The following is a 17,000-nucleotide window of genomic DNA, read 5'->3' as shown; positions in this document are numbered from 1 at the left end:
TGACAGTGAATCGGCCCATCATTAACCGTTGGATCCATCCTAGATTACTTTCTCCCGACGGATCGCCATGGGAGCATGCGGAGAAAGACCAAAAGGTTACGAAGTTTTGATAAGGAGGGAACATCAGTGGTACAAAGTCATGTGGCCCATCTAACGGGGACCATTCGCCTGTAGAAGCACAATGACATTGATATTTGAAATAGACATATTATTTCAAATAGACCAGGCGCAACGGCTTAGAATCTAGGACAAATACTAAGAAATAATAATACAAAAAAGTCCTAAAAAAATTAAAAAAATAAAAAATATTTTATTAATAAAATTGAGCCACACAAAAAACTCTTCCCACGCCTCACCAAAGATAATACCTCTTACTCTCTTTTTTCTCACACCATACTTATGGAGATGCTTCATTAATTTAAATAGAGCATCAACACTTATTAAAAGACAGACTTTGATAACTACTAAAGGACAAAAATAACTATTCTAAAAAAAATAATTAAGTAGAATAAAAAATATTTATTCTGAGTAAGATAACTAAATAGAATAAAATTAGAAACAGAGTCCTGCTTGCAAGAGAAGATGGTAAGAGAAATGGAGGGAGGCACTCACACACTCCACCTGCACTGTTATTATTTAGGTCTTGATTTTTAAGATTGAACCACTTAAAGCATCGAACCCAGAACTTTTTGCTGCTAAGCAAAGAAGACTTACCATCAAGACAAGCCCCAATTTACATTCTTAAGACTTAATTACACGGAGAAGAAGAAAAAAATGGAAATCCAAAGGACTAGATGATGTCTATGTAAAGCAAGGTTATATCATTTTTGGAATAGCAAGAAGTATATCATATGAATGTTTGATGTTGTCTATGTAAAGCAAGGTTATATCATTTTTGGACTAGCAAAAAGTCTATCATATGAATGTTTGCAATCTCAAACAGCCCAGATGGCAAATCAAGAAGCCCGCGTAACAGCGCAACTCTTTTCATTTATAGCTTGGAATAAGAATAATTCTGTGATACGAAAAATTGTGGGTTCTCACAATATTCACAAATTTTGCACCACTCTCCATCCTCTCTCTTCTACCTAGATTCTCTCTCTTTCCTTTTCCTTTCTTTTTCAGTGAGAAACCTACCTATAGTTCTTTAACAACAATTCATATTATGCCTAGCATGTGAAACCATTTCATATATTTACTGCATAAAATTACATACTTTGGATTCCTCCCAAGTCTAAATAGTTAGAAAGAGAAGATAAATAGTTTAAAACGTTACATTTCAATTGCAAAATTTAAAACTGTGCAGCCATCAAGAAATACTTTATATCTGTCAACTGATATTTAGGGCTTCATGCAAAAAATCTGTCTTGAAGATACTGTCTTTTGCTAAAAATTTTCCACCGACTGGGATTTAGACCAGCAGCATTGGCCAAAGACATAGCAGAAGACTTTCACAGAAGGTGAAATGACAAACAAGGGATTTATCTTAGACTACTTCTAAGTTTGTTATGCATTGCAAGTTTACCATTCCTTCAATAAACTTCTGAAATCCATCCTTTAAGTGCTTGACCATTATTATCCCCAAACATAAACTTGAATAGGCTCAGAATTATACAAACTTAATGCCTCTCTCCAAATACTCAAAAGGATACAGAACCATGAAGAACTTGGTTAGTTACCAAAGAAATAGAAAGGGGAGACATAATTAAATGATTAGTTCACCATTAATCTTGATATAGTATCTTCCTCTTAAGTGTTTGCCCATTCCCAAAGTTTCTTATTCCTCTCTCCCGAGTCTACATTATACCAGGAGAAAATAAAAGGAAAAAAGATTGCCAAATCTCCCATTATTAACACTTCACACAAACACAAGAGGAGGAGGAACCGAGTACTCCATAATAACTAAACTTCCCAAATTAAAACCCAAAGCCAGTAATATTACCCCAACAGTAAGCCAAATTAAGAGTAGTTTCCCTTTGAACTACAACTGCCTATTTCCTCCTCTCTCGCGCGCTCTCCAGAAAAAAAGGAAATCAGAACGGCAATCAGAGCCCTCCGATCTGGATCAGAGGGACGGGAGGCAGCAATCGGGGCACCGGACGAGCCCGTTCTCGTTGCAGGCGGTGCAGCTCCGGAACCCACTCTTCTCGGTGTACCGCTTGTGGCTGCCGCTGCAGCTCCCGCAGAGCACGAACGCCAACCCACCGCACCGCTCGCAGCCCGCCGGCGCCGCTGGCGCCACCCCCTCCACGAACCGCCTGAGCTCGCCGGACTCGTGGAGCTGACGGATCTCCTCCTCCCCGCCGACGTACCGCCCCCCGATGAACACCTGGGGGAGCCCCAGCCGCTGCCCCCGGTGCCGCCCCAGGAGCACCTTCAGCTCCGCCAGGAATCCGGAGTCCATGGCCACATCCCGCTCGTCGACGGCCACGCGGAACCCCCGGAGGATGGACCGCACGGCGCGGCAGTCCTCGAACGTCTTGCGGATCACGCGGAGGCTGGTGTAGTAGAGCACGATACGTTTCTCCTGGCCGGCCGGCACGGGGCTCGGGTCCGGGAGGGTGCGCCAGGTGCGGAGGGCGGCGGCGGAGATCCGGACGCGGTGGAAGACGGAGGGCCTCCGGGGGGAGTTACCGGCGGCGGAGGAGATCTCCTCCTCGTCTCGGAGGAGCGAGTGGACGTCCTTCAGAGTGGGGAAGGAGAAGGAGGAGTGGATCGGGGGGGCAGCTGGTTCCTCGTGCAGCGAGCCCTTGCGCCACCGCGGCCACATCGGAGAGGCGGCGACCGGGACGGCGACCGCGACCGCGACCGCGACGGCGGAGGAGTAAGCGAGCTAGAGCGAGCGGCGGCGGAGAGAGAAAAAGAGACGGAGGCGAGAAAGGCGAGTTTTTCTATTTATTTTTTCCGGCATTGGTTGAGAGGGTGATGGGAGTGGATGAAAAGGGGAGGCGTCGCAGGGTGGGGTTTTTCTATTCCTCCGCGTTCCGCCCGCCCTTTTATTTTCCAATCTTTCATAAATTTTGGTATATATTTTTTTAATGTATTTATTGCAGGGTTGCTTTTTTTAGCAGGCTCGAGCAAGATCCTTTTGCGGCGGTTTTTTTTTTTTTTTTTTTTTTTTTTTTTTTTTTTTTTTTTTTTTTTTTGCTGAAAACGGGTATTCATACAGTACGTGTGTGAATACATCCAATAAAGTCAAAAAAGACTAACTCACGGAGAGCCAGTGGCAGCTCCCCCTCCCCCACCCAAAAAGTATACCCTGAGTGATGAGCCGCAAAGGCAGCCACCCAGTCGGCTGCCCCATTGGCTTCTCTGAATACATGCTTGGCCTGGATGGCCACCCCAACCCCACACATCATCCCTATATCCCGAACCAAGGGGTGGTCTGGGCCCTCACCCCTCAGCTCCTCCTGGATCCAGCTGATAACTGTGGCTGAGTCGCCCTCCAAGACAATCGCCTCGGCCTGCAGTACCTGCCTCGCATAGCGAAGACCCGCCCAGGCAGCTCGTAGCTCTGCCCCGGGGACCGACGTGCCGAAAACCTGACAGCCTCCTGCTGCCACCACTCTGGAATGCGAATCCCGTATCACGAAACCCGCACCTCCTCGCGCACCTGCATCCATGACCGATCCGTCGAAGTTGACCTTGAGGAAACTCGGGGGTGGGGGTTCCCAGGTGAAAAACACCTGCTGAGGAGCTGAGAATCTTGTAGGCTAGCGAGAGAGCAAAAGTATTGAGAGCCAATTAGTTCTGGTGTCGTGGTGGAAAAGCATAATGCCACAAGGACAGTTCTCCGAATTATCGGAAACAAGTTCTTTTGTTGCATGATTCCATTTGTCAGATAATAATTCATTTGATTAACTTGGCTCAGCAAGAATTAATAGAATTGAATCATTATAGGGGGTAATGGGTTTCCAATAATTTCGCCGGCATCGTGCATGATTCATGACTTGGATTGCCATTAGGTAAAGTGGTAGGTTTTGTTATCAATTATGTTGCCTTTTGCAGCCTAATATTGATCAATACATGGCCTATATGCAAACCATGCAAGAGAGATGAATTTCCTCAAATTGTCAACTTCTTCAACTAGTTTGCCTTTTTTTCCTAGTGTGTATCTTCCTTCTTCCTTGTTAATTCCAAATGCCAACTTATGACTTTGATGCTTGGATTACCATGTTATAAGTTGTATCTATTGGTATTGTAACAATCGAGGTCTCATCCAAAATGGCTAGCCTACCCAAGATCTTCTTAACAAATAACTAATATAGGACTAAATACACGTCGGCACATATCCTCACATACTCCTCCCATTTAAATCCTGACGTCCTCGTCAGGCTAAGGGTTCAAATTCATTTAAATCTAATCATTAATATCACGATCAGCCTATGGTCAGCCCCAATAAATCTGTACTTCAGTGTTCTCTAGTCTACATGAGTTATGGACCGAATCTACTTTAATATTATTTGTAATAACTCAAGACCTAATCCAAAATAGCTAGTCGGAAGGTATTATTTGGGTTCATTGATCCTGTATAAACATTTAATATCTTTTCAGCGAATAACTAATGTAAAACTAAATACACGTCTGCATGGATTCTTATAGGTATATTCTTTAACCTATACCTTTTTTGATTAACTTGAATGATGATAACATAATGGACATGAGGTAGAGTGTACACGAGTGCCGCTCAAGGTGCAAGTAAGAAGGTTTGTACTTTGTACCAAGACAACTAAGAATAGGGTTTATAGTTGCTCAAATGGGAATGAATAAATTCTTCTATATCTTGGAACTTGGAAACGAAGCAACGCATTGGTTACGGGCATATTGACCTCTGACCATCGGGTGGAGATGGATTAGATCGGCAGAAAGGTGCACGTTGCTTGCACGTGATGAGATGCAAAAAGCTGCAGGTATACTTTAGGGAGGGCATTGCCCGGGGAGACCAAAATAAGACTTCCACGAAAGCGACGATTCCTACTTGCACGATTATAACCTCGTTATTTAAAAAATTATCTCACAATTAAGACAGGCCGCAATGCAAATAAATGAATAAGAATAGTAATGAATTAATAAAACAAATCTCCATGATAATCCCAGAATTTATTTCTAATAATTTTTTTATCTTTTTCTAAGAAAAATATCCCTGCCTTTACTAATTAAACTAGTTTACATGGTTTCCCAGCTTGATCACATCCTGCTCTCAAAACACTCTGATCTTCTTCATCCGTTTGTGTGCGCAGATTGTGAAGCAACTATTACGCAATCCAATAATGGATTCACTGAAAAAAAATAAATCCTTCTCTCGTGCGAAAGATAGAACCCTTCCATGGCTTGGTCGATAAAGAGATAGTGGCCTAGTTGTTTCCACTCGTATGAGTACTAACCTTGTGGTTTATATGATCAATTTCTATTGATTTGGTTGGACCTTAGATGATACTTCATGCACGACGGACTTTAAATTGACCTAAATGAATAAAGAATTGTTATAGCAATCTTTGGTGCTTGCTTTGAGTGTAAAGCACTTCATGATAACATGAATAGGGTGCATGGAAAGGGATATCTTTGAGGATAAACGCATAGAAATTCTCTTGAAAACCTTTACCAAATCATTCACCTTGTACCTGGAAAAGCCGTTTCATGACGTGACCCAGTACAAACATGGAATTAATGAATGCAACTTTGGCATGGAGCATGTGCGACGCATGTGCTCACGACAGCGATTTTCTGTATGCTTTGGTCCAGCCTGACATGTTTGCTGCATGTTTCTGGTTGGGACCCGCACACCATGATAGGTATGTGTGATGTGGATCCCAAGCGAAGATGAATCAAAGGAAAAAATTGAAACTGGCATGGCAATTCGTGGCTTAATATCAAAGAGTAGAGGTATTAGTTAAATAATTGTGGTATCCCAGAAGGTTGGCTTGGAAAATGGTGAGAATTTGTAGGTGCTTGTTCATTATTCCACCATGTTTCCCAAAAGTAAGAACTAGTAGGTAAATAATCATAGTCTATTTTCCTCAAAAAGTATAAAAAAAAATTAATCATAATCTATCTTTTTCTATTTTCCTGCTCTTGTTGTTTTACTGTTTCTATCTTAGCTGTGAAGAAAACGAAAAAAGTAAATTTGATGATGAAGTAAGGCAACTGATCAACAGGCAAATCATCAGTCAAGGGGAAATCAAACACATGATTCGGTTTCCTATTAATATTTTTTGAGGAGGAGATTGGACAGTCCAATCATATCCATAGTACCCTATTAAGATGATATCATGTGCATTTGGTGGAAAACACGAGTTCAACGTCTTGGAGGGGTTGTTGATCTTCCAAATCCAAGATACAGAGGATACCACAATTACAATTTTAATGGTTTTTTTGTAACTTGTGTGTGCTTGTGCTGCATTGAGATATACTGTTTCAAGCATAGTATGCCGTACCAGTCCGAACCGAAGTGTACCTATTCATCTTTTCGTTGAAATTGTTCGTTTGGAAATTTCCCGAAAAGCTAATTATAGGTTCTTCTCTCCATCGGAACAATAGGGCCGTTATTTTAAAATATGTCGTTCACGATACATAAAATATTCAGCCAGAGCCGCTCCCGTATAAGGAGCGAGGTATTGTAAATTATCATTATAAGGATGAGATCAATTCGAAAGCACTTTTTTTCTTATTCTAGCGGACAGAATTCCATTGGTTTAATTTGGGACTCTCCAATGTATCTGTACTAGTTCGGTACCGATATCAAATACGGATGACGTACCGATATTTGGTATGCCAAAAAAACTCTATACCGTATTGTACTGATACTGTGCTAATATGGCATTGGTACTGAATTCGATATTGAAATAGCGAATCTTGGTTTCAAGCATTGTGTTGCATCTTCCTTCCATATATGAAATATCCCACGGACATCAGGGATGAGCTTACCTGTAAGAAATAATCGTAATTCTGCTCTACAGATCTAAAGTAGGTTGACTACCTCATGGCAGCATAAAAGAAACTTTCCAAAAAACTTCTTGGAACCAGCAATTGCGCTTAAATGAACGTATACGGTTAGAGATGTATAAATGAACGTATGCAGGATTACAGACTTAAAATTCAGGGATACAAGAAATAGACATGTATTTTTTTTAAAGGAGGACATGTAGTTAATATTTGATTTTTGAAAAAAAAAAGATTATTTTTTCTCTGTCAATTCAAATAACAGAAATTTACGCTATATGGTTAGCCAGCTACTAATACATAAGCTTAATTTCAAAGATGAAGAAATGAAAGCCTATAGCAGAACAATGCGGCATCAACACCGGGATCAACTCCAACATCTTCAACAGCCCTGGCTTGCATTTTCTGGTAATTGGGAAGTTTTAGTGGAATGGGTCAAGTATATTAAAATATTGTACCACTCCTGCATAATGAACCACTTAATAAATTGAATGGATCAGAGCCACCAATGTACACCAGCACAAGTTTCACTCAGAAAGCTGAAACCAAGCACTAGGATTTTGCCTTTTCCAACCCTGAGGGGATACAACGAAGGTACAGCAAACTTCAAATAAACTAAATTGGATAGTTATTTTCAAAAAAAGTCAGATCCTAAACTGCATGATAGATGACAGTGAGTATTGCCAAAAAAAAAGAAGTAACCATTGGAACACATTATACCCTGCGGAAGACATTTAAAACAAATACAATTAGGACTCTAGGTTATGTTTTCATTCTCCTGTAGACAATTAAGTCACTTGTTTCTATTTGTTCATGCTAGAGTCATTAACTAAAGTGACAAATTTTGGCTGACTTGTACAGGTATTTGATTCCGCGAAGAGAACTGCAGTGTGTGGCCAAATATTTCCTGAGCTGAATCACACTGCAAAGGAAATCACCAACTACCACCAATCATACTTTTAAGTATGGACCGTCGCGAGAATGTCAATTAGCTAACAAGATGGCATATGGAAAATGAAGCAAAAAGTTCTCCAGAATTTCTAGCATTCTCATGCTTCTCTATTTTCATGCTACTTAAAATCAAATAGCAGTATAGAGTTATGGATGGGTTCCCCCTTCCTTCTCATTTTTTTTTTAAATAAAAGAAAAAAAATGAAGAAATTAAGAAGAATAGCGGTGGAAAGTAAATGATGTAGGAGAGTTTATTATGTGAGTCATTGGGCCCCTTGTAAGCAGGTCAAGAGGAGGAGTGAATAGGGGATTAAAGAAAGGGAGAAACACTTGTCGAGGTCACCTTCATAGTAGAACATGGTGAAGGGGATGACGAAGAAGACGAGGAGGGCGTGGGCGACGTAGACGAAGAGCCAGTTCTCCCTCTGGATCTCTTCGAATTCTTGATCTCTCTTTGAGCTTTCTCTTCTTCGGAGAGGAAGGAGAAAGGGAATGAGATCTCGATCTGAGAGCGGCGTGGGAGCGTATTCTTCTCGCGGGCTCACTCGAGGCGCGAGAGGCGGGAGGGAGAAGGAGCGATTTTGGCGGGGGTTGGGTTCGTTGGGACCTGGGACCTGGGACCTGGGAGAGCGTGTTCGCTCCAAATACCAAGTCAATGCCCAACTATTTTGGGCATTTCGCTTTCGGAGCCCAAGCATCGTCCATGGGCCTAACATATTTTAGGATCTGGATCAAGGCTTCGAGTTGTCGAATACACTCGAGGCCCAATAGTGTTTGGACCTACTAGGCTCCCCGGAACCGGTGTTAAAGCGGCTTTCAAGCCCATATAAACCGCTTTGATGTCTTGCTATCAAACCCGGTTCACCTCGTTACTTGTGACTTGAGGAGGATTCGTAGGCTGTGAAAGAGAAAATAATATTTACCATTTGATGATCAACAGCCATCCATCAAATATTCGTTAAAATATTATGCACGAGGATCCTAATATTATGTTAAAATTCGAGTAATCAATAGCTAATTTCTCTCTTGAATCCAAGGAAATATATTCTGCACCTCTCATAAGGACTTTTTTTCTCGGAAAAGATCCCGGATTCAAATTTTAGCGGCGTCAAACTTAGAGAATGTACGCTAACAATTGATGTGCTCATAAGTATATCTTGCTACAGTGCTAAATCTCATCCATCACACGTGCTGTTTGCTGAATCCTGTCCTTTTGCTATGCAATGGAAATAATGTGCAATATTCATATCTTGTTAATTTTCTCTATTAGATAGCACAAAAGCTTAGGCTTAATGCACCTAATTTTGACGGCTCCAGATCCTCTATGGTTTATATTTTACACTACAACGAGTTGCGCATGCTCGGATAGCTGCCACACCGCTCATCTCGCACACTCTCTGAACCTCATCATTGGTTTCTCTAACACACGGTTGAGAGATTGTACGAGAGCCTCCCCATTCCTACACGAATAATACTATGGTTACCGATCAACATGCAGAGTATTTTACGGTACTAAACATGCACGTAACGAAGACTCGTCCCATAAGACCCGGGACATAATTCCACCACAAAAGCCCGATGTCATTGAACGATGACAACCGGCAAGGTGTCCACGCCCAGCCCTGACCCAAGAGACCATGTGGTGCTTAGCTGGGCAAACAAATTCCACATGACCTACCGACCCCTTGCTTTGGCACGTGTGCCAACAGTAGCTACCGTTCATTCCTCCTCCATTAAACCTACAAGGCGAAAGCAAAGTTGCAAGCTTCTAACTCTATTCCTGCTATATTCTATTCATGCTGAATTAATTGCTAAGAACCCTCCGTCATAAATTAATTATATGAAGATATTAGCAATTCAGCATAGATGAAAGAAAATTAGTTTGTATATGTGCGAAGGTTTGGAAGGTCAGAGCACTGAAGGGGAGGAAACCTTATGCCTTGTTCCAGACGGTAGAGACAAAAGAGAGAGCAGTCGGGAGAACGTAAGCGTGACAATCGGATGCTCATGGAGGACCCCAGGAGCATGCGATGCGTGCCATCTTCGCAGGGGACGACTTATCACAATCCAAAGCAACTCACGTGTTAACAGTGGATCGATGATAGGCGACAGATTTGATTGGGCCTAGCTTGAAGGGTGGTCATTGTTTTTTTTTTTTTTTTTTTTAAGCTTTAGGTTATTGCGAGACGTCACCTTCAGGAGTACCGTTCGGATCGCGATTTTTTTTTTTCTCAATGTCATATTTTTTTTCTGAAATATTAATACCTAAATATATAATATTTGAGAAAATAATTTTTATATATTTAATCGATAACAAAAAAAAATAGCGCGTTCCATATTGACTTATAATTAGTTGAATATTTATTTTTTAAAAAATATATGTAAAATATTTATTATACTAATAACATGGAAAAATATATTATCATATTCTATCGAAAAATTTAAGGGCACTTTAAAAAAATTATTCTAATTTTCAGTCGATAGAAATTGGACTCTTCTATATTTCATATAGTTTTTTTTTTTTACATAAAATGTGAAAATCTTATTTTCATAAGAACACTATTTTTCTATTTCTTTTTTCTTGAAAACTCCAATTGAATATGAAGTATCTCTTTACTTTTCAATTGATCATACTTTTTTGTCTTCTAAAGTTTAAGACATATTTCCAAGACCCGGTGCAACTGAATGTCAGCCGGCAGATACAAGTCCGAGTGGTGCAAAATCATACAAGTTTTGAGCCAAAATAATAAAACTGGCAAATTGATATTGAAAGCATGAAACAAGGAAGCATGGCAGAAAGAGTGCTGAATTATGATCAATGTTGTGAAACCAGCCTCCTAGACTCCATGGCTTCACTTCATGTTTTTATTTGAAAAGAAGTTTTTCTATGCCTGATAGTATCCTACTAAGATGTCTTCACTTCATGTTTTTATTTGAAAAGAAGTTTTTCTATGCCTGATGGTATCCTACTAAGAGGGTATGTGTGCAACTATTCTTGTAACCTCGTTTAAATTATTAAGGCTATAGAAGGAAAGACATGGTCGGGTAGCTAGAACATGGCAATTTCCCCTGCCTACAAGATTACAAGAGAAAACTTGATTCAACACAGGGTGGCCTGCACCACCAAGCTGTGTGCTCTGCCAATCTTTGCCGAAGTCCACCTGTCCTCATCTACTCTTTTCTTGTGCTTTCACATCCCAAGTTTGGCACCAGTTTCTTGTTTGAAGATTAGCAATCCCCTACATGCAAATCTCGAGGCTCTTTGCTTGACTTGGGCAAATGATCTTCGTCCATAGATCTCTAAAGCAATGCCGGAACAGCCTCGCCATGGCATGCATGCATCAAAGTTTGCTTTCTGGACTAGACTTCGCAGCTGTCAGGGAAACAGCCGGATAAAAAGATTGTCTTCTATTCACTTTACCACCCAAACAAAAAAAAAAAAAAAAAACTAACCACCATCTTCTAGTTATCTCCATGCAAACCTCATTCTGTTCATAAGCTCAACAAAATTTGGGTGCCCATTTTAGCCCCTCCTCTTTTTTTAAATAAAAAAAAGGGCTATAGTTTGGCATGCAACCATGACAAGGAAATGAATGAATTAATATGCGAATGATTAAGCAAGTATAAATTCTCGAGATCGAGTCCACTTTTGCTTTTCCTTTCATCTAAATTAAATACGAACTAAATAAGTTCTATTCATTCTATATGGTCGTACTTTTAGTGAGAGATACGGAGAGTTCACGCACATCACATCAAATTTAGATATAATAGAAGAATGATATTTTATATTAAAACTTATTATTGATAGTGACATCTAATTTTAATTCTATTCTTACGTGTAAGAGCTTCTAGGAACTTACTATTACAAAGAATTATTGCATACTAAAAATCAACCGTTAGGCAACGTATGATGCTATGTTAGGATGAAGTGACCATAGCAAAATATGGCATGCTATTCTATTTTGTGTGCCAACTAAACATTGTATAGCATATATTTGTTTTGAATTGGAAAAGAGTGGAGCCAATTTTTGGGTCCTACTAAGTTTATATCGCAAGAAAATGCCCCTAACTATCATGGCGGAGAAGAGTGAGGGATTGGATATCATAGCGCATATTTGCTAATTATATAATTATAAAATTTTCTTGAGAACAAGCGAGGAATTTTGAATTTATTTTTTGGATAAAATTTGAACTCGAGACCTCCGCCCTCCAAATCTCTGGAGGAGAAATGTCAATTAATCGGTGGAATATTAAATTTTACAAGGTGATTTATAATAATTTTTCCTATACCACCACGTGCATTACAATGAACATGATTTTTTTTATATTAACAATGAATCTTGAATTTGAAATTCTGATCAAAATTTGCTATGAATCCAAATTGCCACGAAGGGTTGGCTGCCAAGATGAATCCCGTCCTTTGTATAGTCCCCGTATCCGGAAAGATCTTTCCTTGTTCTTGCCGTTAATCTATAGACTGTTACCGAGGAGTTAACCGCAGAATCTATTCGTTTCACTCGGTTGTCCTGTTACCTCCCTCTCTTTTCGGCCTCCCATCTAATCTTTTCCGATGCCAATTCCAGATCCACTCTCTTTCCTACAACCCGACAAAAATTCCTGACACTTGATTTGAGGGTCTGCTCCCACGATTCCTTTCCCAACACCATCTCTCACCCTCTCTCAATCTCTCTGGTTTGGGTTGGGTTTTTAGTTTTGGATGAATGGCGGCGGTGGAGAAGCTGGTGGAGGTGGCGGAGACGGAGGTGGTGATCGAGTTCAAGACGGGAGTGAAGTGCCGGTCGGACCTCCACCTCCAGTCGCTGCACCCGACGGCGGCCGTGACGTTCAAGGTGCAGACCTCGGCCCCCCACAAGTTCCACGTCAACCCCCCCAACGGCGTCCTACCCCCGCTCTCCTCCGCCGTCCTACAAGTCATTCTTCGCCCCCAGCCCCTCCCCCCTCCCTCCTTCCCCCGCTCCCCCTCCGATCGCTTCCTCATCAAAGCCTCCCTCTCCGCCTCCTTCGACGCCGCCCACGACACCCGCCTCAAGGTCGCCTACGTCGGGCCCTTCCTCCTCCGCCACGCCGCCGCCCTCGGCGACGCCGCCGCCGTCCGCCACCTCCTCCGCCGCCAGCCCTCCCTCCTCCCCCGTCTCCCCCCCGCCGACTCCGAGGCCCTCCTCCGCTCCGCCGACCCCTCCCTTCGCCCCCTCCTCCTCGACTCCGGCCTCCACCTCCCCCCCTCCCCCTCCTCCAAGCCTCTTAAAGAGAAGCCCAACGAGGAGGGCCAGGCGGCGGCGGCGCCGCCGCCGAGGGGGTGGACGGCGGCGCACGCGGCGGCGGCGGCAGGGGAGTACGAGGAGCTCTTGAGGGCGATAGAAGAGTGGGGAGTGGACGCGAGGGACGGGGAGGGGAGGACGGCGCTGCATGCGGCGGCCGGGAGGGGGCACGTGAGATGCGCGAGGGCGCTGGTGGAGAGGGGGGCCGAGAAGAACGCGAGGAGCGGGGACGGGCGGACGGCGTTGTACCGGGCGGCGGTGAACGGGGACGCGGAGATGGTGGCGGCGCTTCTGGAAATGCGGGCGGACGCGAGCATCGCCACCGCGCTGGGCCGGACACCGCTCGACGTGGCCCGAGACAAGGGACATGTGAGTAGGACTCTTTCACCTGACACCGGTTATTTTTTTCGTGCGACAAGTTAACGGTCTACCAAATGGTAAAAAAGTAAGCAACATTATACGTTATGGATAGATAACTCACTCTCCGGTTAGGGATCAGTATTTGTATACGTATTTTTTTCTTTCCAAACGTTCTAAATGTTTGACATCAAACCATGGTAGTTTTACCGTAAGAAACAATAAATCCTTATCGTTGGACATAATGCCCATAATCTTTTGCTTATAGAGGGCCTGCCATCCCGGCATGTAGCTAGGGGTGGCAATCGGGTCGGGTCAAGCATAAACAGGTCGGGTCAAATACAGGTCGGATTAGAAAACCATAAATCTGAACCCGACCTGTTTATTAAACGGGTCAGGAATTGCAAACCTGAATCTGACCTGTTTATTAAACAGGTAACCCGATCCGACCCGTTTAACCTGTTTAATAAACAGGTAACCTGTTTATCCAACCCGACCCGACCTGTTTAGACCTGTTTAACCTGTTTAGACCTGTTTAACATGTTTAACCCGTTTAACCCGTTTAACCTGTCCAACAGTTAAACGGGTTAAACGGTTTAAACGGATCAGACATTTAAAACCCGTATCCGATCCAATTAATAAACAGGTTAAATGGGTCGACCTGTTTACGACCCGAACCTGTTTAGGCCAAACCCAAACCTGTTTATGGCGGGTCGAACACGGATCGGGTTGGCGGGTCGGGTCATATTTTGCCACCCCTACATGTAGCCTTTCACCGTTTCAACAGGTATTAACCGTGAACTTTCACAGTTATTTGTCTATCTGTCTGTGAATCAAACTAATTTCCACGGAAGGACATGCATTTAACCCCCTATGCATTTTATATTTCTTATATCTACGGCATCAATTATTTCATCTTTCTGCGCTGGCACGAGAAATATTTTGTCTGTGCCCAGCCCCCGTAGAATTCTCTATTTAAAGGCGCTTATAAAAATCTGTATGTTCGTGGTGTCAAACTATGAATTTAAAATTCACTTATCATTTATATATCAGCAAGTTGCAGTTGTAGTGGATGTACAATTTATCCTAGAAAATGATCTCCTTTTCGCTAGTTGTTATGATGAGGTTGGAAACTCGGCATATTAGCTCTCCGAGAATCTCAAGTGGGACTAATATCTGCATTAGTTATTCTCAAAATTCCCTCCCTTTGTTTCCTTTCGTTTTGTTTTGTATGCGAAGCCCATTTACTATTCCTCCGCATCCGTACAAGCAAATCGAACCAGTAGCGTGTCGGATGAGTCCGAGATCTCTCTCTCTCTCTCTCCCGTTCAACCCGTTATCCCAACGGAAATGAAGAGCACTGCGGTGCTCTCTTCTGGCTTTCGGCAGCTATTCCACTCGAAAATTATTGGGTGGAGAATGTACGTCTAAATTGACCAAGGCCTTCAATTTACGTACGGTCTCTAGTACTACAAGTGCCCATAATTACATCTAAGAAGCAGTATTAGAAGTTGCTGACGCAGCAGTTCATGCTTCAACGCAGCTAGAGGTGGTGGAGATTCTGGAACGTGGGGAGATGGTCATGACAGCATCAAGGAGAGGAGACCTCGGGCGCCTCGAATCCTTGCTGAAGAAGCGCATCGGAGTCCATGGGCATGACCAGTATGGGATGACGGCACTTCACTCTGCTGCGATCAAGGGGCACCGGGACGTCGTGTCGCTGCTCATCGAGTTTGGCATGGAGATGGAGTGCCAGGACGTCGAAGGGCACACGCCGCTCCACCTAGCGGTGGAGGGCGGCCACCTGGAGACTGTGCAGCTGCTGATAGATATGGGAGCCAACGTCGATGCCAAGACCAAGAGAGGGGCCACGCCTTACTTGATGGCAACGTCCATGGGCTACGATGCCATGTCACAGCTGCTGCTGAGTAGGGGAGCAACCTCTTCCTCATGCATAGCATCATCATCTTCTTCAGCAACCTCACGCAATTAATTAACGCACGTCATCCTACGGCCAGCAAATCTTTCTTTCTTGCTTGCTTTTATTTCTTTTGTTCATCCTGCAAACTAAACAAGATTCTCTAGCTAGTTTTTTGTAGAGTACATTCCAAAAGGATTAAACTTGTTTTCCACCATTCCAGCCAGTTATTTGGGTCCGCTTACCGAAGCTTACACCAAGACCTGCGGGCAGGTCATAGAATAGCAGATTCCCATTTGTGCACCAAGAATCAAGTGGAAGTTGGCAGAACTAACGCGAATTTGCCGGCTGGGTGGACAAGGAAATTATACAACCTGTAGGCTCAATTTATATAAATTATAAACTGAAAATTTAAAAATTTCGTGTAACTGGGAAGAAAAAGGGTGTTGGAAGATGAAACAAATCGCAACTCCAAGCGGGTCCTCTCATAACTTCGGATCGCTTGCGTCCAGGCGCAAGCGCGATGTAGCTGAAATCACGGCAGCATATTTACAAGCAATTGTGCAAGAATCTCGTCGTGACAAGCTGGCGCTTCCATACTCTCATGTATAAAACCAACAGCATATCACTGCAGACTCGGTACATAGTCAGCCACCCACCTTACATTGATTATGAATGCATTACCTGGTAAAATTCGTTAAATTGCCAACTTATCAGCAGATTCTCGGCACAATTCACCAACCACAGCATTTCTACCATTGCATCATCCGATTCAGACAAAACTCTACATCTCAACGAGCCTTTCAATCTGTATAACCTATTCGGCATTCAGATCGGAGTCAGACCCGTTTAACCAGTTTAATATTTAGATTGAGTTGAATCAAATTACATGTTTAATCCATTTTACCTATTTAAAATTTATTTAATATATTTAAAATCTGCTTAACCTATTTATATCCTATTTAACCTGAGTCGCTTAACCTATTTAATTTATTTAAATCCATTTAACCCATTAAAAACTCACTTATAACTTATTAAACCTAGATTCATCTGGTTAATAAACAAGTTATAGGGAACGAATCAAATTAATTAATTAATAAACAAATTAGGTTCTACAGGTTGGTTTGAACTTTTGACCCAACCCACATCTACCCTGACCCGCCCTAATCCAAGTGCTGCCCCTAATTTCAGGTGCCTCTGGTTTAACTCTAGTCGCATGATTGGATGATCAGAAATAATATAAAGCTCAACAGATTACATTTCTTTATGAGGAGAACATTTCAAATCCTTCCTCATAAATATTACGCCCATACATTGCACAACATTCAAATAGTTAGAATATACATTCAGGAAGAGCACACAAGCCTCGTAAAGACCAGTCTGAAACAAATGCAAGTGAAATAGTCTTACCATCATGAGAATCAATTTTGCAAGCATGTACGCAACTCATTTGGACACAAAAATATCATGCTGAAAACAAAACCAACAAATATTCATCCAACAAGATTGCATGATATATGCAACATCAAGCCACAAAAGCAGACATACAACTTGAA

At 42.5% G+C, this 17,000-nt stretch overlaps 2 protein-coding genes across 2 annotated transcripts; one reads left to right on the top strand and one right to left on the bottom strand.

Moving 5' to 3' along the window:
* Positions 1-1,730: 1,730 nt before the first annotated feature.
* On the bottom strand, positions 1,731-3,010 carry LOC103718077 (uncharacterized protein At5g39865-like). The gene has a single exon (XM_008806728.6). It carries the CDS (start codon positions 2,768-2,770, stop codon positions 2,066-2,068), a length of 705 nt encoding a protein of 234 aa, XP_008804950.1. The 5' UTR covers positions 2,771-3,010; the 3' UTR covers positions 1,731-2,065.
* Positions 3,011-12,391: 9,381 nt separating this feature from the next.
* On the top strand, positions 12,392-15,666 carry LOC103718067 (uncharacterized). Its single transcript, XM_008806718.6, has 2 exons — positions 12,392-13,538; positions 15,070-15,666. The coding sequence occupies exons 1-2, from the start codon at positions 12,612-12,614 to the stop codon at positions 15,517-15,519; spliced, it is 1,377 nt and encodes a 458-aa protein (XP_008804940.4). The 5' UTR covers positions 12,392-12,611; the 3' UTR covers positions 15,520-15,666.
* Positions 15,667-17,000: the final 1,334 nt, after the last annotated feature.

This window comes from Phoenix dactylifera, chromosome 8 (assembly GCF_051530095.1).
Source record: "Phoenix dactylifera cultivar Ajwa chromosome 8, Ajwa_hap1_PhDact_Kaust_v1.1, whole genome shotgun sequence".
NCBI classification, from domain to species: domain Eukaryota; kingdom Viridiplantae; phylum Streptophyta; class Magnoliopsida; order Arecales; family Arecaceae; genus Phoenix; species Phoenix dactylifera.
The sequence above is the reverse complement of the archived record's forward strand: the minus strand, read 5'-3'. Positions and strand labels throughout refer to the sequence as shown.

Coding starts and splice junctions, on each gene's coding strand:
- LOC103718077 (XM_008806728.6), bottom strand. CDS start 2,770: ATGTGGCCGCGGTGGCGCAAGGGCTCGCTGCACGAGGAACCAGCTGCC.
- LOC103718067 (XM_008806718.6), top strand. CDS start 12,612: ATGGCGGCGGTGGAGAAGCTGGTGGAGGTGGCGGAGACGGAGGTGGTG. Junction 13,539..15,069: donor TGGCCCGAGACAAGGGACAT/GTGAGTAGGACT, acceptor GCTTCAACGCAG/CTAGAGGTGGTGGAGATTCT.